Consider the following 26,681-nt stretch of genomic DNA (forward strand, 5'->3'; position numbering starts at 1 on the left):
GCCCAGGATACTCTAAAAAGCATTAGCATAGGGGAGGACAGGGTGCTGTTAGAAGTAGATGTACTGTCACTGTTGATGTGATCGCCGACATTGACCATCACTGATAGGAAGGAGGGAGCATAAGAGTCGATCTGAATTAGAGAAGAATGATCATCAAAATAAGCAAAATTGGTCCGAGAGATGGCTCAATGGTTAAGAGTGCTGGCTGCTCTTCCAGGGACCTGGGTTTGGTTCCTAGCACTCATATAGTGACGCACTATCATCTGTAACTCCAGTTCCAGGGATTCTAATGCCTCCATGGGCATCTGCAGGTTCTGCATGCATGTGACACACAGGCAAACAAACACCTATATGTGTAAAAATCAATCACTCTTTAAGGCCAATTAATACGCTCCTGCCCAGGCTCAGCTGAGTGTATGGCTGAGAACAGAAACTCTTAAAGGACTTTGGTGACAGTCTAGGCTGCCCATCTTGTGTCAACAGAAAGCATATTGAGCCAGGTATGACCACACAAGCTTTTAATCTCAACACCGGGGGTCTCTGTGGGTTCCGGTCTACATAGCAGGTTTCAAGTCAGCCAGGTTTGCCTAGTGAGACCCTGTCTTGAGAGTGGAAGAGATAGAGAGTGAATGGTCTCTACGATGGTCTTTTTTTGAATAACTAATCTCAGTCATTCATTATAAAGTCTATAAGTCTAACAATGTTTATTGGATTAACTTGATTTAGGAAAGGCAATTCATAAATCCATATGCTGGGTTTAATGAGGCTCTTTGATCCTTCCAAATAATCATTTTATGAAAATTTATAATTAAAAATGGGTAAGATTAGTATTCTTTACTCTGCATCAATCAACATACAGTGGAATAGTACTTAAAACTATGAATGCATTTCTCAGGACTGGCCACAATTTGTTAGTAACAATGACAGTCTTATTTGGCAATAGCTGTTCTGAATACTTTGTGAGGACCTGATGTAATTTAATGTGATTTTTACATCTAATGTGCGTCAAATAGAGTTGATAGTGTCATCTGTGGTTCAGATGAATCCAGTGGATCCATGACCCCAAAAGTTGAGAGATTCTCAGGAAGTTTGTGTTGAAGATGTATTAGAGAGACTCATTCATGAATCAGGAGGTGTTTATTGAGATAACACCAACCACTGCTCTGGACGTATATCGAGGAAAAACAAAGTCCCCATGAGCTGAGCTTCTAGTAGGAGTAAAGAGAGGAGGTCTCTTCGGAGGTTGTTTCTTTCTGGACAGAGCATGCTTTTCCATCTATAGCAAACTGCTTGGTAATTAGAGCCCTGTGCTAAAGTTATAGGATCCTGTCACCAAATTTTAACCATGCGCACCTTATTTCTAAATGGTGGTCATGACAGAACCTCTTTAATTAGCTCTTCTGGGGCCTACATAGAACTCTGTCTCAGTACTTGGCTCATTTTGTACACACCAGAAATGTTGATGTAATAGCAAGCATGGTGCAGTCAATGGACCCCTATGTAGACTAAGTATACTTAGTATAAGTGTTCTTTCTATTGGAAGATTTCTGAAGGTGTGTTGGCAGGACCTAAAACATCATTTTCTATAACTCTGGTTCCAGAGAGACAGCTCTGGAAACAAAACTGTATAAAGTTGACTCCTTTTGGCCATTTCTTCAAGTGAAGACAAAGTCCCTTCTCTCTGTAGAGAGGAACAAGCTTTCTTCCTGAGTAAGGTCTGCTAATGTGGTATGTGTGGCTGCATTGTGCCTCTTAGAGCTCTTCAGTCCTTGGCTGTGTTCCCATCTGCATCATGGTGCCGTCTTTGCCTTCACTCTACTTATTTTATTCTGTTTTGGATCTAGACTCCGTGCCTTGGTATTGGTTTCTTCATGGCATCCCCTATGCAAGAATGGCACTTAGCAAATGGCTTTAAAATATTAAGGTCATTTTGTTCCAACCAACCCTGGCAGCACTTGTCACAGTGAGATGAGTGTAATTCTGTGGAGAGGTTCATTAAGTGGCTGAAGTGTACTCATACTTAATACAGCATTGATCTTATTATATAAATCTTAAATCTCTAAAAGTTGACAATGGCTCAATACAGACTCTTAGGTTAGTTTCCCATTTTGTTTTTTGTTTTTACTTACAGAAATGTCAGCAAAACCTAAAAGACATTCAAAACACTCCTTGAGAATATAGAACACTATGCTTTTGTTTTCAGGACTGGAGTTAGAGTACAGGGCCTTTTCATGCTAGGCAGTTGTTCTATAATGAGCTCTAGCTCCAACCCAGTCCGCAATTTTAAAAAATATAATTGAGGTGCTGAGCATGGTGGTACACATCTTTAATCTTAGCAGTTGGGAGACAGAGACAGATGACAAACTTTGTGAGTTTGAGGTCAGTCTAGTCTACATAGTGAGTTCAATGTGTGTGTGTTTATATGTGTGTATATGTTCATATTTGTGAGTGCAGGCTCATACGTGCAATAGTGTATGAGTGTGGAGGTCAGAGGACAACCTTGGATGGTAGTTCTTTTTTTTTTTCCCCATAATCTAAACTAATTTACTAGCTCTACATCTTTTTTTTCCTTTTTTAAAAAATTAGGTATTTATTTCATTTACATTTCCAATGCTACTCCAAAAGTCTCCCACCCACCCACTCCCACTTCCTGGCCCTGGTGTTCCCCTGTACTGAGGCAGTTCTTGTTCTGTACTTTGTTTACTGCTGATGAGGGTCTTTTGTTGTTTGCCACTGTGTACACAAAGCGAGTCGGCCTGTGGGCTTCGAAGACTTTCCCGTGTCTGCCTCGACTCTTATGCTAAGGATTACAGGCGTGCATCTGTCTCTGTGTGGGTTCTTTGAATGTGAACTCAGACCATCATCATGCCTGTCAGCTACCAAGTGTTAATGAATTTATTTGGTTTGCTTGCTTCCTGTCAGCTTCCCTATTGACACGGCACTTCTTCGTGGATTGCCAGTAGTCTGACAAGGCTCGTTACGTGTGCTCAGTAAACACAAATGGATGGTCAAACAACTGAAGGAAGGAGCACATGGCTATTTAGCAAGCTCGGTGGCTATATTGTGACATGTTTATTTTATCTCAAAAATAATATTGACCCATGTAGGGCAGTAGTCTGCCTTCTTTTCAGCACATTCTCTTACCACATTAATCACACAGGATAAAGTTTATATGCTTTTTCACTTTGTGATTTCAAAACTATAAATCCCCATATAAAGGAAACACTTTTGGTCATCCATTAGTCACAACTTGACTATTTTAAAAGTAATTTAGCATAAGAAGGAAAAGTATGAATAACAACATCAGTGTTAGTATTGCTAAAACCTCTTGCCAAATAACAACAGGATCTTGAATCCTACAACTGAGCTGTGTGACTGTATGTGGGGCAATAGATTAAAGGTAGGGAAAGGAGTAGGATACTTGTGACTCTTATGCTTGCTTTAGTCATTGATTAGTTGTATAAGGTTAGCTATGTTTCTCATCTGTAAAATAAAATCAATCAAATCAAAGTTACCATGTGGGGTCAACACGGATGTGCCCAACACCTCACCTGTTGCCTGTTGTAGTGGCACAGCAGTCATGTACTTGCTCCATGACTGTGTGAACTATCTGGCTATTTTCCTAGTCTAGATCTACTAGTATCTACGTAGCCACGTAGATAGTCTAGTATCTATGTCTTGAATGTCTATGGCGCAACTGAATTGGAAGTGGAGGAACAAGGATGGTTTCTCTGTGAGGCTAGATCTCCGCAGAACATCAGCTGGGATGAGAGAAACAAGTGAGCTAGAGTCTCCTTTGCCAGCTGGCTAATGGAGGCTTCTTCACATGGTAGTCGTTGTAAAGCCTGAAGCAACAAGAGAGAGCAAACCCCGTTACAAAAAATAGTTTTGTAAGGTTCTGCTTGAGTAAGTTCCCATCACTTGCAAATGGCAAGGCTAGCCAAGGTTAGCAAGGAGAGAATGAACAGCAAGTTTAATAGCTACCACAGTCAGCAGCCACCACTGTCCTGTCACCACTGGCTAAGTGCCAGGTGCTCTTTTAATGTGTTATCTTTATCAGAGACTGTAATTCTAGTCTCAGCTTTATGAGGCAGATATTCCCGAGTCCATGCATTGCAGAGAGAGTAACTGAGCGTCCGAATGCACAGCAGGGATGCATCGGAGGAAAATCACACAGCTGGGAAGCAGGGCGGAGAGCTAGGAGTCAAAGCAACGCCCCAGAGCCTTTGTAAGCATTGAGTACTGCTCCACAACCCCTTCCTTTTTATAAGGGAGTGATCTGGTAAGATGTGGTGACTTGGTTTGGCATGGTCCCTGATTATTACCACGTCTACTACCATACTGTCCATAGCTCGGCATTTTCCTACTAAACATTTTGAATTTGTTTGTTGAATATTGGTATGCCTGAGGCTCATTAACTCAGATCCTCTTTCTGGGCTTTGGTGGTGAGGGTAATAGAGATGGTGGCAGGTTAGATGTTCATTCTTAGAACACTTCACTTTCTACGTAAGGTGAGGCACAGCCTTCTTATTCCCTTTGTATTTTTTAACTAAAATATAATTACATCATTTCTCCCCTCCAATCTCTTCTGTGTACTGCTTTACTTCCTCTCAAATTTATGGACTGTTAGTGTGTGTGTGTGTGTGTGAGAGAGAGAGAGAGAGAGGGAGAGGGAGAGGGAGAGGGAGAGGGAGAGGGAGAGAGAGAGGTGGGGAGAGGGAGAGGGAGGGAGAGGGAGGAGAGGAGAATTTATGTATGCATACACATACAAACATAAATATGTAATCACAACCTGCTGAGCTCATTGTGTCATTTGTGTGTATTTGATCTCAGGACTGGCTACTTGGTATTGGAGAACTAATTAAGGGTCTCAGCCCTGGGGAAGACTAATCCTGCTCACAGCATTCCCTGATGCCCATAGTTCTTTGTCTAGGGGCTCTGCAAGATTTTCTACTTGCACTTTAACATGTCCATTGCTGTTGCCGTTGTTCAGGTCCTGTGTAGGTAGACATATTACTGAGATATCATGGGTGAAGCTTCCTTGTTATTTCTAGGAAACACAATCTCACAGAACCACAGACTCCTGGTTTTCTGACTTTAAAAAAACAAAAAAACATAATCTTTGCATTCCCTTTTCTAAGATGTACCCTGAGCCTTTGGTGTAGGACTTGTGCTATAGATGTATCCATTAGGGCTAAGCACCCCATGATGAACTGTTGCCTACGCTTTGTCCAGCTGTGTTTTTCTATAATGAGCTCTGTCTGTTGCAAAGAGAAGGTTCTTCGAAGAGGGATGTGAGCGACACCCACTCGTGGGTCTAATGGTAAGTATTTAGGATACATTTAGGATGCTCAGGTTTAGCAGAGTGGCCACAATTGGTTCTCCTCATAGATCCATAACTTCAGAAGTCCCATGTGCTCACCTAGGTTCTAGTATCACGCCTTCTTTCCCTCCTGTTGAGGAAGCCTGAAGTCTAATTAGAGAGCTGTTGGTTACTGCTAAGCTATGAGTGCCACTGTTGTACTCTTAGGGATATTTTGTCATGCTAGTCATTGTAAGTTCATGGACATCACAGCAAGATAAGACTGTTGGTGGTTTTCCTCCCTTGGCAGCTTGTATAGTGTGGGGTGAAACCCTTTGGCAGTACAAACTGGCTTTCTCCATATACACTCGTTTAACACAGAAAGAACACAGATCGGACATATTGGAAAGGCTCCATGCATACTTATTGTATAAATCTATACCCTCTCCACAAATCACTGAAAGAAGGGGCCACACCATATATGTCACCAATAATGAGATATTGGACAAATATGATAACTAAAGAGAGGTAGACTGGTGCCGACCAGTAAAACATGTTGCTCCATATGACAGTAGAGAAGTCCTGCCACGTGATAATTTGTGGCAAGCTCAGTGCTATGAGACTATTCAGGTTTGAGGAAATGTTGCAGCTTCACATGTACATATAAACTTCACTGATATTGAAATACTGTTTGATGAAGCCAATCTGATGCCTGAATCTGGCTCGAGGCTGTCACATTATGACCTTCCTATAGTAGGTACTTATTGGCACTTTCCTATTGCATGATAACTTTCCTGAAGGCACGGTAAAAGAAAATCAGAGCAGGTGGACATGGAAGTGTGGGATAATGAGAAATGAACTTAAAAAGAGTTGTGGGAGTGGGGAGAGTATGTCAGTGATTCCACCAGGATTGAGGAATTGGAAACAGAAGTCTATTAGCTATGAACAAATTGTACTGTACCAAGCTTCACCTGTAGGTTAAGTGTTCCTTAGAAAACAATTATTGGTCAAATAACATGAGAAACACTCAAACATGCAATTAACCAAAACAAAATAAATGTCTTTACAACATTACTGGTTGTTTTTAATATTCTGTTGGACTGATTAAATCTCCAGATGGGGTCTATTTACTGTGACTATGTTTCTGTGACCAAGATGTCTGTATGTCATGTCATTCCTTCTATTTTCTAAGGGTTTGGGAAAAGCACATTGGAAAAGCTGGAGAAGGACTGAATAGGCCATTAGATATCTATGAAAGTATTATAATAAGTATAGTTCATAAAGCCATGATTGTGGACACAGTAAGCCTTTGGGGCAGCTTGGCATGAAAAGAAAGTAGGCAACCTATTAGTAACTGGGAACTGTCTGTTCATCTTTTTAAACAAAACTGTTTTAGCCTCATTCCTCTTCTGAGAACAAACAAATACCAAGTGTAAGGGGTTGCAACCTCTAACGGGTTGGAACTCTTTGCTATAACAGTTAAGGCTCTCTGTGATCAGGCTGTCTGGCCTTCCTCATTGCAAATTAACACCTCCCCCATCTCTGCTCTGTCCATCCTGCTCTGTTCGCTATTGACCGGACAGAGGCTCCATTTTCCAGTCTCATCACTTGGGTTCTCTCCGGAATTACCTCCTCCACTCATTGCAATTTAAGTCACAACTGTTCTCCAAGGCTAAAGTTGAGCCCTGCTTTTCCTATGGGGCCTTTCTTAGTTCTCCAAAGGGATTCCTGCCCTTGAACATCTGGACTATCTATTCCTGAACTTGTGGGGGACTAACTGTGGTGTGGATTGTCTGTATGGTTTAGTACATAGGACAGGGTGACAATAGAGATTTCCCTCCTTCTTTAAGGACATCGATGTCTAAGAAAAGACAGACATTGAGAAGAAAGTCATGTGCTAAGTTCTGCATTTGCCCAGATAGGGTTAGGATGACATTGTGTAGCCACACATAAAACACAACAATAAATCATGCTGAATAACGTAGACTTGCTCTCTTGTTAACAATCTCTCATCATTTCTTGAGGAGGAGTGCATTCTCTCTTAAAGAGTTACCCAACTGTAATGGGTGCTATTTCTTAACACAAAGTCAGGTATGCCAGAGGAGTTTCCTTAGTGGATCCCACGATATCCCTAAGAACTGAGTATTATTGGCCCCTCTTTACAGAGGAGGATCCTGGCTCAAAACCTTCAAGTAACTTACCCTTGTTGTGTTCATGACCAGTTCTCTGACCAGTCAAAGCAGAACCAGGTATTTATCCCACACACATGACCTCAGAATCTGGATGCAATCTCAACACACCATTCACTTGGATGCACTGGTCTACAGAACTCTAATGACAGAGATTAAAACTAAGCATTCTTATTCAAACTCCAAGTGACAGGGATGTATCAGCGTGCAGAGGAAAGGAGAGTAGAAATCTATGTTTTTCTAATTTGAATGCTGTGGGGCTTTGGTTTTACCACAGGGTTTCATAAGGACCTAATACTGGGGCCTCTTAAGAGCCACAGTTAAAGGTAAAATTTGGAGCGTACAGCACAATGAAGAGACATCCATTGCCACAAGAGCATTGCAGGACTCTGATCTCTGTAAGATGTTTGATTTCCCCAGACCTGACACAGTAACTGCGAATAAAGCAAAGCAAGCTGTTCAAGGTGTCATGATGAATTCACTGTCAAGTAGCGTCCCTTCCTTCCTTCTTTACAAAGCTACAGGTGTCCCTTGGTGTGACATTTTTTCCATGTTGTTCACATACGATCTCAAAGACTCTAAAAAACTCCAGGACATCTCAGACAAACCAACAGTTCCTCCCTGCAAGATTGTTGAACTCCACAATAGCCAGGCCTCTTCTTCCAAGCAATGTGGAGATAACTACAGTGCAAGCAGAATGTTGTACCCTTTGCATCTGCCCATATGTTTCTGACACAGTGAATCACACTGAGTCCATGCATGTTGTGTCTGTGTCCATGCATGTTGAAGGACTACATTAGAATAGGCAGAAGACATGTTTGGGAATCTGTTCCAATCAGAGCATACTTGGTGTTCAAGTATAAGTGTTCAAGGGAGAAGGATTCAAGAAAATGTCAGAACTGGAATACTGGGCAGGGACTAACTCTTTAAATGTGGAGAAGAGGGAGGAAGAAGAGAATAAAATGGTCAAAGGCTCAGATGCTACCTGATAGACAGGAAGTGGATATCCATAAGGGAAGCCTTCCCCGCACCCCTTTCATCTTTGCCTTACTTTGTTCATGGAACAAGAATTCCCTATGGAGGTCAGATTGAGGCAGAGATGGAAACAGGCAGACTTGGTCAGTCATGTAGGAGAGCCCAAAAGGATGAGAGAAAGGTTTGTCCTTGTGGCTCTACAGGAGAGCAATGCTCTCCTGTGGAGGAGGAGAAATTTGAGCTGAATGTATTTTTGGTTGGTGCAACTCTAAGTGCTCTGTTTGATAGCAGAGTTGTTTGAATGGCCTATTTCATAACTACACAGAGCTTCTCCAAATAAATGGTGTCTGTGGAATGTTCAGGTTAATGCATGAGCGCAGAGCTCAAAGGTGTTTGTGCTTAGACCGACTGAGCCTTCTTTCTTAATAAGTCATCTTGGCATCTTGTCAACAAGTTAATTTGCTTTTCTAAGAAACTAGATTAATACTTCCTGTGCTTTGTGCTATTCACAGATCTACAGTGCCGTGAGAAGAGGGGAAGAAATAGAAGATACGGTTGGATCTCTTCTCCATTGCTCCACACAGCTCCCAAACTCTGAGACAGCCCATGGAAGGATTGAAGATGGTCCCTGCTTAAAGCAGTGTGTACGAGACACTGAATGTGAATTCCGTGCTACCCTCCAAAGGACATCCATAGCTCAGTACATCACCGGTTCTCTTCTAGAGGCAACTACATCTTTAGGAGCAAGAAGTGGCCTTCTCAGTTCCTTCGGAGGATCCACTGGACGAATAATGCTGAAAGGTAATGTTTGGAATTTCATTTTCAACTTTTCATATTTGCCTTTAGAGAATAGTCTATGATCATAATCCAATATGCAACTGCTGGTGGAAAATTGTCATAAACTCTAAGAAGATGAAAGAAGATGAAGCAAAAGTAACTGTTTTAAGTACATAGAATAATTAAGTTCCTTAAAACTTAAATGAGTATTAATATTTTAAAGTTCATCTTTTTTCCAAAAATAAGTAGATGGCTAAAATTTTACCTTTGCTTTATTTTTTATTTTTATTTTGCATGTGAGGGTAGGTGAATGAGTGCATGTGTGTTACAATTGTGTGTCTAGAGCTCAGAGAACAACCTGTCAGACTTTGATCTGTCTTTCCATCACATGGATTCCAGTGATTGGACTCAGGTGTTCAGGCTTTGTGGCATCTTTCCTAAAGAACCATCTCATTCATCTTTAAAATTTAAACACACACACACACACACACACACACACACACACACACACACACACACACACACATACACACACACACATACACACACACACATACACACACACACAAACACACACACAAACACACACACATACACACACACACAAACACACACACACAGAGGGTAGTTTCTTCTCGCAATAATCCATGAGAGATGTCAATTAGAGTGACAAGATGTTATCAAGTAAATATGATCTTATGACTGCATTGAAAATCAGCAGCGCTTGGCAACAGAGTGAAACCTAGATATTCCTTACATACAAAACCAATAGGTTTCTGATGATAAGAAAAGAAAAGAATCACTCTTCAATGTGTCCCACTGTAAAAGCCCAGAAAGGCAGGGGTAGCTCAGAGAAATGGAGGCCAGTGGAAAACGGTGCTGAAGCATCCAGACTTCCCTGTGACTTCACACGATACACAGGCAGGCCAGTCAGAAGTGTCAGTGCACTAGAGAACCTCGGAGACTTGCTCACTACACAGCTGTCACAAACTGCTTGGCAACCTTCCCTGGCAGGAAGCTCCCAACCAGACAGGGACCATGCAAGGTTGTGTTTCACTGCCTGGGGGCTGCCCGAGAGCTCCATCTGACATCCGGCTGCTCTGTCACAGAGAGTGACGATGTCCCTCTACCACAAGCCCTCAGACCAGGGCTAGCCGCCGGCTAGTGAGTGACCTTGCTCCTTGATCTTCAGCCTGGCGTGTCCTTCCCTCACGTTCACCCTTGGCATGTCTAATAGAAATAGTACTTCCTCCTGGTATACCATATTGAGTGTTACGTTGGATGGTTTTCTGCTATCACCTTAACTTGTGGGGGATTGGCTTTAAAGCACACCATACAGGAATAGGAATCTGAAACAGTAATATGGAGGAAGTTGGTGCTAGCGATACATCGCCACCCTCATGGAACATACACTGTCTACAGTAACCACCACCACAGGGTTAAAGGTTTCTCTGCTCTGATGGGCCCCCAGACACTAGCAAGTCAACATTTTCCATGGTGCTCTTCTCAAGACATTAAGCCGAGATTAGCATGTGGAATTGGCATGGTTTCAATGCGTTTGACTGCGCGGCAGTCAAACATCATCACGTGAGCTCACCATCCCAAACTTTCCACATACTGTACACCCTGTAGACTGAAGATGTTATGGAAGATCCCCCTGAAGTGTTGCCAGTCATCTTGCTTGCTGTTATGTATATTTACAAGGAGGCAAGACTTGTATGCATGAAATAGCTAGAGACTAATACATAATTGTGGCGAGTATTATATAAGGAATGTAAAAGACTCTAAAGTGTTCAAAGGGAGGAGATGGAGTTACATCAGACAAATGAATCAGCCTGAAATAAAAGAAGTCAGTTAAGCTATTTTCTTTCGACTTCTAGAATATCTAGGGTTCCAACTAGGAGCGCAAACAGTGCCCCTTAGACCTGTGAAAGTAAAAACTGGCCAGCATGACTGCTGCCGTGATAGTAACTTGATCTTGATTGCTGTTGTACTTCCTTGGTCAGAATAGCGTCTCATGAGCTATGCTAGCCCATTAGCTAACGTAAGAGCTTTCAGTTGCTCTCTTAAGCAAGAGGTGGAGTTTAATTTTCTGTTTATAGCTTCTTAATGGTTCCTAATAACTGTCAGACTTCTAAATACTACCGTAGGCTGGTTGACCTTTTTTCCCTCCTCTGGCCTTATTTCTGTTGTTTCTAGTTTGCTATCTTGTAGGCTGATTTCAGCTTCAGGGCCCTCTTCCATGCAGTTTGCAACATTTCAAAGTGCCTTTGTTAAATATATGTTTCTTCGATAGGCAGTAGTGGGAAATATGCATAAAAACAAGTTAGTTTCTTATCACATACACACACACATATACCAATAAGCCACTCTATGGTGTATGTGTATGTCAAAGCATTATATTGTACAACAGCAAATGCATGTGATTTTCATTAATTTAAATTTCCAAAGGAAGGCCAGCTTGTTCTACAAAAAGAGTTCCAGGCCAGTCATGGCTACATTGTGAGGACCCTGTCTCACAAACTATATTTAGTTTAGTTTAAAAAATAATATTTAAAGAGGAAAACACAAACACACAAAGCTTCAAAAGCACAAGGTAGGGGCTGGCGAGATGACTCAGTGGTTAAGAGCGTCGACTGCTCTTCCGAAGGTCCCAAGTTCAAATCCCAGCAACCACATGGTGGCTCACAACCATCTGTAATGAAATCTGATATCCTCTTCTGGAGTATATGAGGACAGCTACAGTGTACTTACATATAATAAATAAATAAATAAATCTTAAAAAAAAAAAAAAAGCACAAGGTATTGTCAGAATATGCCGAATCCTAATCTTGTGTAGTAGGTCTGGAACCACGAGTGATTCAGTGAATATGGAGGCGGTGCCTGAGGGCTCTGCTTCAGTTGGCCCCCTCTATTATTGTTCAGTATGTGCCCTGTGGCACGGATTTGGTCAGCAGCTTCCAAGTTTAAAATGCTAATGAAAGATTGATCATAAAGTTCAAGGGATATGGCACTGAGGAGGCTGAGGCACCAAGATATTTAGTTTGAGACCAGCCTCCGCTCCATACAAGACCCTGTGTAAAGAAAACCAGGAAGCAGAAGAAACTGGTAAAGAAGGCACAAGACACACTCAGTCTCCAGCTTTCAAGCAGACCGTGTTCTGTAAGGTCATTTCTCAGGAGCTGTGCGAGCCTTTGGACACTCTCTCAGAGAAGCAGCACTAAGTATGAGTTAGTTCCTAGACTTTAGTTCTCAGAATCCCTTCAGTCTTTGCACAGCAGAAATCTACACACTCGAACGTGGGATGTTGAAAGTTGATCCAGCGGGGTGTTGGGTGGGAAACACCAGAAGTGGGTTAAATGGCATTTCCTGTCAAGAAGAAATTATGGTCACTAAAGATGAATGAAGAGTTAAGACTTGTACTGGCTTTTGGGACTCACTTTCAGCCAGTTCTGAGATTTTACATGGTGGCAGCTCTCGTTCTTGGTTATGGTCAGCTGAACTTCGATGCTCATACCTGGGTAGAAGAACTGGGAAAATTCCCCAGTTACTTTCATGAATGGAACAGAGTGAGAGAGACGGAAAAGCACGGGATCTTTTCCCTGGAGAAACTAGGGAAGGAAGAGGGTCAAAGAATGACCTCTCCAAGGGAGAATTCATGTTTGAAGTCTGTGAAAATGAACCGGGGGGTCGGGGGGGGGGGAGGTGGAAACAAAGGAGGAGACAGAAAATTCCACTTGTACAAGGCACATGGTCTTGGTGGCAGAGGCAGAAAGTAGAACGGCTATTATGGAAGCCGAGACAACGGCGGATGTGGAGTTAGTGGGCAGACTCAGTTTTCCAAGAGGACAGTTCTAGAAATGGGTAGTGAAGTGGCTGTGTGTGATTGTATTTAATGCCTGGGAACACTACTCAAAAACGTTAGGGGAGAATCGCTAATGTTTTTGATATTTTACCACAATTTAAGAGAGAAAGTGAGGTGGGTGCAGGGAAGGCTCATGCTGTGCCGGTCTTTCTTCCCAGGCGTGCATGAGCTAACGAAGATCTGTAGAACCCACTTCCTAGAAGTGGCTTGGGTTACAAATGGGGATTGGAGCAACCTGAAGGAAAAAAATTGGGGTAAATGCTGTCTAGCAGCTCATCATCACCATGCCCACGTCAGGAGGTGCTCACACAGGGCTCTGTAGACTTCCAGCTTCGCCGTAGCTTATGGGATGGTCTGAAGATGGCCAACAACCAGACTATAATCAAAGCTGGCTTAAAAAAAAAAAGGTTCCGAAACTCAGAGATATTAACAATCTATTTGTTTATGCATACACATGTATGTGCAGAGGCTGAAGGAAAGTGCCAGGTCTCCGGTTGCTCTCTGCCTATTTCACTGAGGCACAGTCTTCCCCTTTCATGTTTTGGGCCAGGCTGGAAGCCAGAAGGTCACAGCAATACTTGTGTCTCCATACTTCAGAGCCTGGGTGATAGGTGTGTTTTTTGTTTTATTTTGTTTTTTGAGATTTTTATCAATGGTTATTTTTTATTAGATGTTTTCTTTATTTACATTTCAAATGTTATCCCTTTTCCTGCTTTTCCCTCCAACCCCCCATCCCATTCTCCCTCCCCCCGCTCACCAAACCACCCACTCCCACTTCCCTGTCCTGGCATTCCCTTACACTGGGGCATCAAGCCTTCACAAGACCAAGGGCCTCTCCTCTCATTGATGTCCAACAAGGCCATCTTCTGCTACATATGCAGCTGGAGTCATGGGTCCCTCCATGTGTACTCTTTGCTTGGTGGTTTAGTCCCCAGGATACTGCCCCACCTGGGGATCCATCCCATATACAGTTAAAAAAAATCCAGACACTACTGTGGATGCCAAGAAGTACTTGCTGACAGGAGCCTGATATAACTTTCTCCTGAGAGGCTATGCCAGTGCCTGACAAATATAGAAGTAGATGCTCTTAGTCAACCATTGGACTGAGCACAGGGTTCCCAATGGAGGAGCTAGAGAAGGACTCAGGGAGCTGAAGGAGTTTTCAGCACCATAGGATAGGCGTGTTCTTGATGCCAAGTTTGCTGCACGGGAGCTGGGATCTGAACTCCAATCCTCTCGATTTTGCAATGTGACAGTTAGTTTTAATGTCAACTTGGTACATGCTTAGAGTGACATGGGAAGAGAAAACCTCAATTGAGGGCATTTTCTTGATTTTTGTTTGATATGGGAGGGCTCAGTCCACTGTGGGTGGTACCACCCCTAGGAATATGGTCCTGGATCGTAGAAGAAAGCAGGTTGAGCAGGCCACAGAGAGCAAGCCAGGAAACAACATTGCTCCATGGTCTCTGCTTTAGTTTCTGGCTCCAGGTTCCTGCCTTGGCTTCCTTCAGTGCTAGAGTGTGATATGGAAGTGTTAAGTAAAATAAGCCATTTGCTCTGCAGGTTGCTTGAGAACATGGTGTTTTACCGTAACAGAAAGCAAACTAAGTTTCAGGGTAATCGCTCTTAATTTGTTGGGCAGTCTCTCCGTGCCCTCAAGAGACGTGTTCTGATACAAAGCATTGATCAGCCAGGATATGGCCTTAATTGCAAGGGTGAGTTGTTTCTAGATGGACAAGGGCAGAGCCTATGCTTTAGTAGAGAGACTTCTACTAGTTTGACCCAGTTAATCTTTCTCCCTTCCTGTCCGTTTGCCACACCCCTCTTTCCGCTCTCCTCATTAGAATCTCTCCCCGGGTTAACACGGTGGAAATGGCAGTCAAAAGAATCTTTAGCTTCAATAGACTCACAAAATATCCGAGTGCAATGGCATCTGCTGGTACAAACCTGGAACCCCAGCCCTTGAGAGGCCCAGGCAGGAGGATGGCAAGTTGGAAGCTGGCCTGGGCAGTATTAAAAGACCTGTCTCTCCCAAAGCAAAGACAAAATTATCTCCATCAGACAAGATAAAAAATGAGGAGAAAAGGGTAAAGTAATCCATAGGAGTACTCAGTGCTGAAAGAGGAAAGTAAAATAAAGATGTAGTGAAGAGAATTTCTCAAACCACGCAATTGAATGTTCTCACGGGTGTACATGGCACGCGCTGATAGAATGCACAGTGCCACAAACACAGCTGTCCCTTCTTACATTGTTTGTAAGTGACAAGATTAAATATGACAGTTAACCAGTTCAAAGTGTAGTTACTGACATGTAAAGTATGTATTGGGAAGGAAAAGCTCCACTGTTCATTTTTAATAACCTTGTATGTCTGTCTGTACATCTGTGATTAACTATTCAAGGTATAGCTAGACTATAGCTAGAACAGTGATATAAAAAAGAGAGTGTGCTTTACAGATCGAATCTTACTTGAAAATAGAGGGTGTTTTGCTTCTGATGGAAAAGTCTAACACATTTTCAAATTAGATATATAGCTTTTACTGCAATAACTATATCCTATCAGGTTCTTTTTCAAGAGTTAATAGCTCTGAATATTAAAACCAGAAATCATAGTAGGAAAGCACACACATTTGAAGTGCATGACTATAGCTCACAAATAGCTCTGTTTATAACGGCTGTCTCACTTGACTTCCTCCTAATCAAAACAGTTAGCCCTTGCATGCCTACCAGGCTGAGAAGGTATGCACATAGCTCCAATTCCAGGCTTTTCTGTTTGTTTAAAGAAACGACCTGACTTATTAGTTTTGCTATCTTGAAATTATTTGTTGGATAAAAATATACCTTAATGTGATGCTGAGTATATTTCTGTAGCAGTTAATTAATTAAGAAATATTCGTTAGCGGTCCACTGTGGCCTAGAGTGGTGTCAGCTATGGGAAGAATGCTAATACATGAGGAAGTCTGCAGTTTGTGGACCATCGTTTCCCATACCAGAGAAAATGGAATGCTTGGTCTTGGGCCAGCTGAAGGAGCCCTTACCACCCTAAGTGAGAAAGCACTGGGCTGTTGAGCTGAAGTGGGGCCATGCGTCATAGCGTCAGGAGTTTGATGGGCACATGACAAAATGCCTCTGCTGTGGGGCCCGGGTAGTCAGGTATCATGCAAAGAATAGAATCTACCCCCGGGAAACCTCAGCATCTGGCCAGCTAGCTGTGATCCAGGAATGAGCGTGCCAGAAGATGGGGCCCCTAACCTGAGGGGGCAGTCCGCTCTTCTTCATCTTCATTTTGCCCCCAGAAATTGCTTTGTGGAAAGAAAACATTCCGTCCTGTATCTCAGTGAGAGCGTTGATGCCGCGGGAGGAAGGGAGGGAGGATGAAAGGCAGCAGGTCCCATAACAGAAGGTCCTTTGAATTCTAAGCAGGGAACCCAGAAAGGTGATTGGTGAGAACCATAGTGCCAAAGCAGCGCTGGCGGTTTCAAATTAAAATGTCAACTCATCCACCAGAGTCATCCCAAATGGTACACCAAGATCTAATCTAACAGTGACTGGATGCCAAGGCTCTCCCCGCAAACCTCGCTAAATAGTGAGAGCAGAAACAGTTCTAAAAGACAAATTTTCAGGGTCGCTAATTAAATGCTAAAACAAACAAACAAACAAACAACAAAAAACACCCAGAATAAAGGAGAGGCAAATGTAATCAGAAAAGGAACATCACAGCTGGATTTCACCGGGGGAATCAAGAATTGCTTCTGAACTACGAGCTAAAGAGAGAGCCTAAGCACTGAGTCTGAAGCTACAAAGACTCAATAGGTAAACAAGACTGACAGCACAACTTAAAATGATCGGGAGAATGGGTCAAATCTCCCATCAAAGCGGTTATGGCCAAGAAAGGCCGTTCATGTGTCATCTACATTGATGTACTATTTCCGTGTGCACACACTACACTTGGAAGTTTGAAAAGAGGCCAATGTGAAGATGTTGAGGCGTTCAAGCCCCTCATTTCCAGTATGCCCGTGGCCAGTAGTTATACGGAAGACCCTTAGGGATTCACAGTCAAATGAAATCAGGAGAGAGGAGGCACACAGGCTCTGTTGAAATGAGATAATGATGAACACTCCATGAAGGAGTGTTACTTCGGGCTCTCTTGGTCCTGTTGGGAATACCAGTCTCTGATTTATATGCTGTTGTCGAGGTGGCACTGAACTTGAGCCTCACTGTCTGGGGTTTCAGTCTCTACATCCCTGCTCTTACTTAGAGCTCTCCTTTTCTGAACTTCAATTTCTGCATTGCTCAAGTGGAAACCAGACCAATAAGCCTAGTTGTTTTCAGGGCTGGGTGTGATGATGTATACAAGGAACTCAGTATCTGCTAAGTTGTCAATCAGTCTTGAGACAGTAACAGTCACTGATGGGGATGGGGATACTGCTGCCACTCTTTATTAGGGTACCACACCTGCCACCCCTCTACTAAGTCCACTAACTCTCCTGTGAGCTCAGTCATAGCATGCACAGAGAAGAATAATGCCTTCCGGGTATTCCTGGCTGTGGGCTCTTGAACTAGCAACTTAAAGGACACCGAAGAGGAGGTTGTCCAGTGGCTTCCGACAGCCACTTGTAACTACATTGGATCGTCCTTCGTTTTCCTGCATTTAGCCATTCATTCATCCATTTACTTAACGTTTATTGAACAACTTCTCTGTGCCAAAACAACAGCAGTAAGCAAGATGTGGCCTTGACTTTCAAGGCAGTGGAGGAGATGAACGAATGAGAGCTAAGCCTGCATCTTTAGCACAGTTAGGGGTTGTATCTGAAAGATGTATAGCACCTAGGGGCACGGAGAAAAGTCCAAAAGCTGTGCTGAGTGAAGTGTGGGGGTTCTAAAACTACTTGAGAGCCTAAAGCAATGAGAACAGGATTTAACAAGGGGCGGGGGCAACCTCTGACCTACATTAGGGAAGTCTTTTTGTTTCTACTTAATTCTCTGCTGACTATCTGTTCCCACAACAGTAGAAAATGTACTATACACTCACTGCTGGCATTGGGAACTATGCTGGCTAGGTTTTATGTCAGCTTGACACAGGTTAGAGTCATCTGGGAAGAAGGAACCTCCATTGTGAAATAGTTTGTCCTGTGCATAATTATGTCTTTCTTGATAGGTGATTGATATGGGGAATCTATCCCACATTGAGCAGTGCCAACCATGGGTGGATGGTCCTTGATGGTATAAGAAAGCAGGCTGAGCACTTGGGAGGAGGAAGCCAGTAAGCAACATTGTACTAAGTTTCTGCATCAGTTCCTGCCTCCAGGTTCTGCCTTGAATTCCTACCCTGACTTCCCTGAGTGATAGAATATGACCTGAGAGTCATAAGGCAAAATAAATCATTTCCTCCCCCAAGATGCTTTGTTATTGTGCTTTAGTACAACAATAGAAACCTTCACTAAGACAGAAGTGGAGCAGAGACTGAAGGAAAGGCCACCCAGAGACTGCTCCACCTGGAGATCCATCCCATATACAGTCACCAAACTCGGACTCTATTGTGGATGCCAACACGTGCTTGCTGACAGGAGCCTGAGATAGCTGTCTCCTGAAAGACTCTGCCAGAGCCTGAGAAACACAGAGATGGATGCTTGCAGCCAACCGTTGCACTGAGCGCAGGGCACCCCATGGAGGAAGTGGAGAAGGGACTGAGGGAGCTGAGGGGGTTTGCAGCCCCATAGGGTCAATAGTGTCAACCTGCCAGACCCTCCAGAGCTCCCAGCGACTGAACCACCAACCAAAGAGTACACATGGAGGGACCCATGCATGGCTCTGGACACATATATGGCAGAAGATGGCTTTGTTGGACATCATTGGGAGGAGTGGCTCTTGGGTTTGAGTATGTTTGATACCCCAGTGTAGGGGGATTCCAGGGCGGGAAGATGGGAGTGGATGGGAAGAGGGAGTGGAGGAGCATGCTCATAGAGGCAGGGCAAGGGGGGAAGGGATGGGGGTTCGGAGGGGAGATCTGGAGAGGGGATAACATTTGAAATGTAAATAGAGAAAATATCCAATAAAAGAAAAAAAAAGACAGAAGCTGAGTCTAGAATTTGTCATTGGCACAAAATTTAGCCTTCGAGTTAAATTTGTATTGTATATTTTAGTGACAATAACTTACTCATTACAGTAAACATTAAATGAGTTGTTTGGCTTTTACTACATGAAATTAATCCTTTTTTGAGTTTTCAGATTGTTTTAAAAGATTAGAGCTCACTTAAATAGGGTATGAAAATTCTTGTCCGTGGGAATCCTTATAAAACATAATGGAATATGTTTATAATCTGTTTATAATGAGTCAGTAGCAGATAATTGGGAATGAGAAAGTCCTCAAGATAGCCTGAGTCATGAAGTTTAAACTTCAGTCAAAGTTGAGTCTTGAATAAATAATGAAGAAATCAATAGTACAGTTAAATTGAGAGTGCTTTGTTTTGTTTAACTGAATTCTACCAGAACATATCTAACTATGTGCATGCAGGAAAGTCTAAAATATTTGCCAACTAAAAATACATACCTACTATTTTAATTTTCTTTTATTTAAGTCTTCTTAACTGTGCATTTTTTTCTGACAATAAATGCTATTTAAAAAATGTTTTCTATGCACTAATCAGCAAGCAATTTCATGGAAACATAAACAAGTTTACGTTTCAGTATTTCTGAGGCTGTCAGTGTGTATATTGTGAATATTCCCCGAGTTTGCACTCAGTCACACTCTTGATTAATAAATAAACATCTAAATTCCAATTTCAAGCACATGTTCTTGCAGATGATTTGGGACATCGAGAGCAAGGGAGTATGAAAACATTTTAGAGACTTTGGAAACACAAGTTCCAGACTATTGACTTCTAAGCATATAACACGCATATTCAACTCAGTTTCCCAGCCAGTGTGTACAAAGCCAGTATTTGATCCTAAGTCTGGCTGATTCTCAAATCCATGGTCTTTACCTCTAAGATAGGGCTTCTTCAATTTTTCCCTCCATGACCTATTTTTGCCTGAGAAATTTTATAAAACTGTGGATATATACATATACACACATATATTTATATATACCATACATATATGAAATATACATGCGAAATATATGGTGTACATATAGTTTATATATGTGGTATAATCTTATACAATTACTAATGATAAAGAATTTTTGTTTTAGAATAATTATTTTTAAATGGTGTGATTATATGTATGCTAAGGTAAAAGCCAATGTGTACACTAATAAAATTGAATTATTTTTAGATAAAGAATTAAATATAGGCTCCGTACTTGATACTTCAAACTACAGAGCATCTTCAACAGTATTCTTATCTGATTAGTATTTTGAGTTTATAACTTAATGCTGAAAATAAGGTGTCACATTAAATATATGCTATACAATAGCAGGATATGTTTAGGACTATCTGAGAAATTGTTGGAAATTCTGTCTTAACCCTCAAAGCTAAATTTTAAATCAATTTTTTTAAATGAAAAGAATAACTGCCTGTGATTCCAACTATAGAATAACTGCCTGTGACTCCAACTATGCAGGAACCAATACCTGCTGTGCCCTCCTCAGGCACTACACACAATTACACACATGGAGGAGAGAGAGGGGAAGGGGGGGCACTTTTAAAACGTAGAGTGCCAGGAACTGGAAGGATGGCTCAGTGGTTAAGAGCACTCACTTCTCTTCCAGAGGACCCAGAGAACAACAGGAAACGAGACTAAGACAATCTTCCAGCCCACACCCACTGGTGGCTTTGAGTCCATCAGTTTTATTTGGACCAGCCCTAACTGCATCAGGGAAGCAAATTTATTCTTAGTAGGTCAAATCTAGGGCCTGCGTGTTTTGCTTTGACAGCTGCTATATTTTCAAAACTGGAAAACTTTTTTATTAACAAGTAGCTTTCTAACTCTTCTGGCAACCCAGTGCCATTATCCCTGCTTGGCCTGGTCAGCAGGTGCTAACTCATGTACAAAACACATCAGCCTCATTTTCACACCTGCTGCTGCTCAATTTCATACCTGCCTAGCCCTGCAGACAGCCACATTTGTCGAGTCTTACATTACGTCGTGGTTGTCTCTTGTGCTGGGGAGTGCTTCAGTTCCAGGATTCAGGAAGTTAGACCAGGAGTTGGGGCAAAAAGGAGACAAACCATACACATGGGAAAGTTGTCTTGACACAGGTTTGCACATACAGGCTCCCTGGAGATCCAGAAGAAGATGTGTGAGATTGTGAGGGGATAATGTGTACAGAACCTGAGGAAGTGGCCCAGTGTCACAGCGAGAGGGAAGAGCCATTTGGCTGACTGATGAGGCTACACAGCAAAGAGTGAGAAAAAAAACTTGGCCCTAATGCCTTAGAGAGCCCATGCAGCCTTTTGCACATTGGATTTTAGGGAAGTCCTACCAACAGTGAGTGGCCTGTGACCTAGAGCCTGAGTGGCAACCCCTGTGAGGAGAAGCATTACCATTGCAATCCCAATTATTCCTGCATTAGGATTGGGTGTGCTCAGAAGGAAGATGTAAGAGTCAATGTGAGCCCTCTTAGTTTGAGTTGGCGTGGAGCAGTGGTTGCAAAAAAAGGACTAGTTTAGAAAATTCAGCACCACTGGGGGAAAAATGAAATATAATGAAAAATACAGCTGGTTTAAGAACGGGGCATTTTACTACAACATGGCACTCTTGTGAAGAAAAAAAAATCCGCATCTGTGCCAATAGCATCTACTCTGAGTACATCTGCGTGCTTCTAGCTTATCTGCCTCAGCAAAGCATCTGGGAGCAAAATCTCCTTGGGACTGACATAAAGCATAGATCTTGCCCAAATGTGGAAAACCTTTAGGGACGCTAAAACCATTAGGGATCTGTAACCCTGACTTGAACCAAGCAGAATAAACAAACCCCTGCCCAAATTGGAATTCGCTGGATGCCTTGCAGAGCTATCCAAGGGGAAAGGCTGGAGCCTCCAGGGTCTTTGAGTGGGTTAACATCTTGTTTCAGTCTTTCGGCCTGAGTCTGTTGAGAATGTGTGTTTCACTCCGTCCTTTGAAATATTGTAACATCCTCCTTGCCAACCCATGGATACTTGGAACTCTGAACCAATAATATATACTTTTTTCCCCCTTTGTGAAAGTGGGGTGTTAAAACTAGATTAGACCTAGTGGAATTGTGATACAAATTCCAAGGTTGGAAAGGCTCCAGAGAGCATTCACATTTTCCATGGATGGAGTTTTGCTACAATCCCAACCTCTATTTCTATTGTCAAGACCCTTTGTCACTTTTCCCAGGTTTATAGGTTAGTTTTCTATATGCACAGCGGAGAGAAACTTTATGTATAGTTTCTTTAGAATCTGTTCACCCCATTTTTAAAAAGAGAAGAAGAGAAAACTGGACAGGCAGTTTGGAGACTTGTTTCATCAATAAATAGTCACTTTCCTGCCTGCTGTGAGCTCTAGACTGTGTTAAGCACTGTTTGCGAACCTTAGAGGGAGCTGGTAAAAATGAAAATAATGTCCTGATGTTTATGACTCATCAAAAGGTAGAGATGAGACATTTAAATAGGAAACAGGGCACAGAGCAGCTCCAAACTGAGCCCTCAATGGCTACAGACCCAGAGCTCACAGGAACATGGTTTGAATTATTCTAGAGCTACATTCAGCCCTTATTTAACTCTGATTTACCTGCAGGAGATGGGTGTTACAATTATGGGAAATACCTACATCTATCTGCTCAGACTCTTTTTAGCTAAGGATGAAACAGAAGAGAAAAACATTCTTCTCAACTCCTGGAACTGGTAATTTAGTTGACAGAAATGACTACGTGAACAAGTGACTATGTTGTTGTGTGATGACACCAAAGCAAAGATCAGTAGTTAAGAATGTAGGGTTTAGGGGGAAAGAAAAAGTAATAAAATACACATGACATGAATGTAGAGGAGGGACTTTTGGGGCGAGAGGAAGAGGACCAATAAGAGAGAGCAGGAGGCAGGAGTCAGTGGAGGAGCGGAATTAATTAGAACAAAGTATAATGGTATATATACATGATATATATGTGCCATATGTGGTATATATTATATAATTATATTATATTATATTATATTATATAATTATATATATATATATTAATGTACTTAAGTACAATGATCATATGTAAATATGTGAAATGTCATAATGAGAGTTTTTACTTTGTGTGCTAACTTTAAAAATAATTTAAAATTTAAAAACAAATATATTTGTAAGCATTTTTTTAAAGTGAGATATGATGAGACTTCCAAGTACATTCATAGAGTGATCTGGGAAGATCACTTAAGTCCTCTCTTCCTGCATTTAGAAATAGCACAAGGAAAGCTTTAGTGGTAGGATGAGTCTCAGGAATGGGGATAGCAGGGAAGGAACATAGAGGGCTTGGGGGGAGGTCTCTGGAACAGTGGTTGGGCACTAGGCCATGGCAAACCTCAGGACAGGGATTTAAGATAGCCACCCTTCCTGGATCTTACCTTCAGGGTCCGTTTCTCCCATCCATAGCAGGACCTTCCACAATTCCAAGGGGTATCAGCCATGGTCAGAACTTTCCCTGCCCTAGGTCTCTCCATCTTCCCAGAGAACTCAGGGGGTGCATGTCTGTGTGATCCTGCTCTGACTCAGCCCTGAGGACGATGGCAATTTTAAGGGAGAAATTCCATTTCCTATAAAACGAAAGAACACTTGGAAGGCAGGGAGAATGGGAAGATGGGATAGGAGAAGACCAGTGAAAGGGAAGAAGGAAAGGGGAGAGACCATGACACGTAGATTCACTGAAGCAGACATGTTCCAGAAAGCTCAGATTCCAGAGACCACCTTATCAAAACCCGACTCACAGACCCAGCCTTGTGAGTGGAGCTCATTTGTCAAACTTCAGCTCTTCTCCTCCCTGCTTCAGACTGTACGTATATAAGCTGTCTGAGAAGAATCTGCCTAAGTGGCTGCCATGACTGCCTTGTCCCTTCTGGAACCTACTAACTTACCCCACAGAGGACTCTGGGTCTTTGGTCCCTATGTCTGTGTCTATTCTGCTCTACAGTGGGGTCTAATAGTGAGCCCAGAAGGTGACATCATCAGTTTGTTGTGGTGTCTTAACCCACTTCACTCGACTCAGCTTTTGAACCTTTCATCTAAGCTAATCAAGAGCACAGACTCTTAAACCCAAATCAAACAATATACCTACCATTTATTGACTGGGGCACCATCTGCCATTCACTGTTCTCAGTGCCTTACGAACACCAACCATCTTGTAACTGGAAATGCAGTCCCAGAGCTGGCAAGTCTTTGACTTCACCTGAGGCATCAAGAGTCAGGAGATGCCTTTTTGATGTTTGCAATAGAATCTCTCAATGATAATATTGACTTGTTTATGCCACTTCATTGCACAACTGTAATCTTTTCTCCCTTGCCTGTGGCACCAATCCCTCAGTCTCAGTTTCATGATCTACTTTAAAACATTTCAAATTCCCTGTGCTGATGAAGTATTTGGAGTTACTCTTCAATGCCCAGGGTCTACAGTCAGCAACTACGAAACACAATCCAAGTTCTAGTGGATTATTATCGAATAGAGAAATCAGAGCTGTGAGATGAGTCCCTTCAGGGCAAAAGATCACAGTAACTACATTGTATTGATCAGCTGTCAGAAAATATATAATCTCCTGGTGACTTTTATGTTTACATCTCTAAGCATATCTTCGAGCCTTGTTACTCAGTTACTCTCTTCTCCAAACTGAATTGTTCCAGCCCACAATCTGAAGTCCTATAAGGCTTAGTAGGTCCCCCTAGACTGTGTGTGATCTCTCTCTCTCTCTCTCTCTCTCTCTCTCTCTCTCAAAAGGGAAATCCCCATAAAAGAAGCATGTGCCCAGTGAATAACTTACACTTCAGTGGAATGAGGGAGCCACATAACTAGTGTGTATTAATGAGCTGCTTCATCCTTTTCCGACTCTCATGTGCTTACACAAGTGAATATTAACATGTGCCCAGGGTCTAGGGTCACCTGGCTGGGGTTCACACGGAAGCATGCAACCCTTCCATTATTGGCCTGGTCGCTGTGCTATTTCAGTTATGTTCTGTGTCATTCTCAGAACAACCTAGTGATGTGACTGAAACTAAAACTTTCACACTTGAAGTTGGTGTCCCTAAAACACTATTAAAAGAGCCTGAAAAAAAAGGAAAAAGACCTGATATCTTTGAGCCCTGTTTCTCAAAGTTATTCTCTTCTTGCTCCAAACTGGATTGTTCCAGTCTACAATCTGAAGGCCTGTAGTTAGGCTTAGTAGGTTCCCCTATTTTAGATGACTGTGCGTGGTATTTCTCACTCTCAATGGCACTAATAGAAGGTGTGGCCCTGTTGGAGTAGGTGTGTTACTGTGGGTGTGGACTATCAGACCCACGTCCTAGGTGCCTGGAAGTCAGTCTTCTCTTAGAGGCCAGCAGATGAAGATGTAGAACTCTCAGCTCCTGCACCATGCCTGCCTGGATGCTGCCATGTTCCCGCCTTGATGATAATGGACTGAACTTCTGCACCTGTAAGCCAGCCCCAATTAAATGTTATTCTTATAAGAGTTGCCTTGTTCCTGGTGTCTGTTCATAGCAGCAAAATCCTAACTGAGACATAAGTTGCTACCAGGGACTAGGGTTTTGCTGTGATAGGCCTGACCATGCTTTTGTTGGAAGAGTATGCATTTTGGGACTTTGGATTTGGAAAGCAGTGGAATTCTTTAAATGGGGCTTAATGGGCTATCCTAGTAAAAATATGGAACACTATTACTGAGATTTGAATTGTGCAGACCTTGCCAAGAGGTTTCAGTGAAGAAGAATTTCAGTACATGACCTAGAGACTGTTTTTGTAGTATTTTTGGTGAAGAATGTGTCTGCTTTTTGCCCTTATCTGGAGTCTACCTGACGCTAAGGTGAAGAGATTCAGATTAATTGCATTGACAAAGAAGTCTCAAAACTCCCATCATAGACTTTGTTCTCTGGTTAAGTCTCATGAAAGCATTTTAAGCAAGTGTAGCAAGCTGAGAAAGGAAAAATATAAAATATATGGTTTGAGTATTAAAAGGACATTAGGAAGTAAATTGGAGCTGAATCCTGTGTTCTAGGAGATAACAGATTAAGGGAATGGTACTTTGGGGCAAGATCCTACCCAGCTCAGTTTAGATCCAGGCATGGTGGTACACACCTTTATTCTCAGGAGATAAAGCTAAGCAGATCTCTGAGTTTAAGGCCAGCCTGAGACAGAGCTAAATTCTAGGTGAAGAAAAGCTCAAATCCAGGGATAGTGGTATACACCTTTAATCCCAGGAGATAGACATGTAAGTCTCTGAGTTTGAGGTCAATTTTTAGAGCAAGATCTAGGATATCCCAGCTTAGGCAGTGAAGGAATTGGAAAACAGAAAGCTAGTGATAATGTAATAGAACAAGGGGGCCATGTTCCACCTTCTGCAAGCAGCAGAACTCAGCAGCTTTGGCCATGTGGCTCTGGCTTTAGAGTGAAAAAGAGAAGAGACTGCTGGGACAATTATACTGATTAACTG

At 42.4% G+C, this 26,681-nt stretch overlaps 1 protein-coding gene across 6 annotated transcripts in view; it reads left to right on the top strand.

The window, feature by feature from the left end:
* Plce1 (phospholipase C, epsilon 1) overlaps positions 1–26,681 on the top strand; it is a 304,072-nt gene that overhangs the window by 130,431 nt on the left and 146,960 nt on the right. For all 6 annotated transcript variants that reach the window (XM_006527394.3, XM_011247380.2, XM_011247379.2 and 3 more), the window contains one exon: positions 8,979–9,267. In XM_006527394.3, coding sequence (XP_006527457.1) covers positions 8,979–9,267 — 289 coding nt within the window. The remainder of the gene's footprint in view (positions 1–8,978; positions 9,268–26,681) is intronic.

Source organism: Mus musculus, chromosome 19 (assembly GCF_000001635.26).
Source record: "Mus musculus strain C57BL/6J chromosome 19, GRCm38.p6 C57BL/6J".
Lineage (NCBI taxonomy): Eukaryota > Metazoa > Chordata > Mammalia > Rodentia > Muridae > Mus > Mus musculus.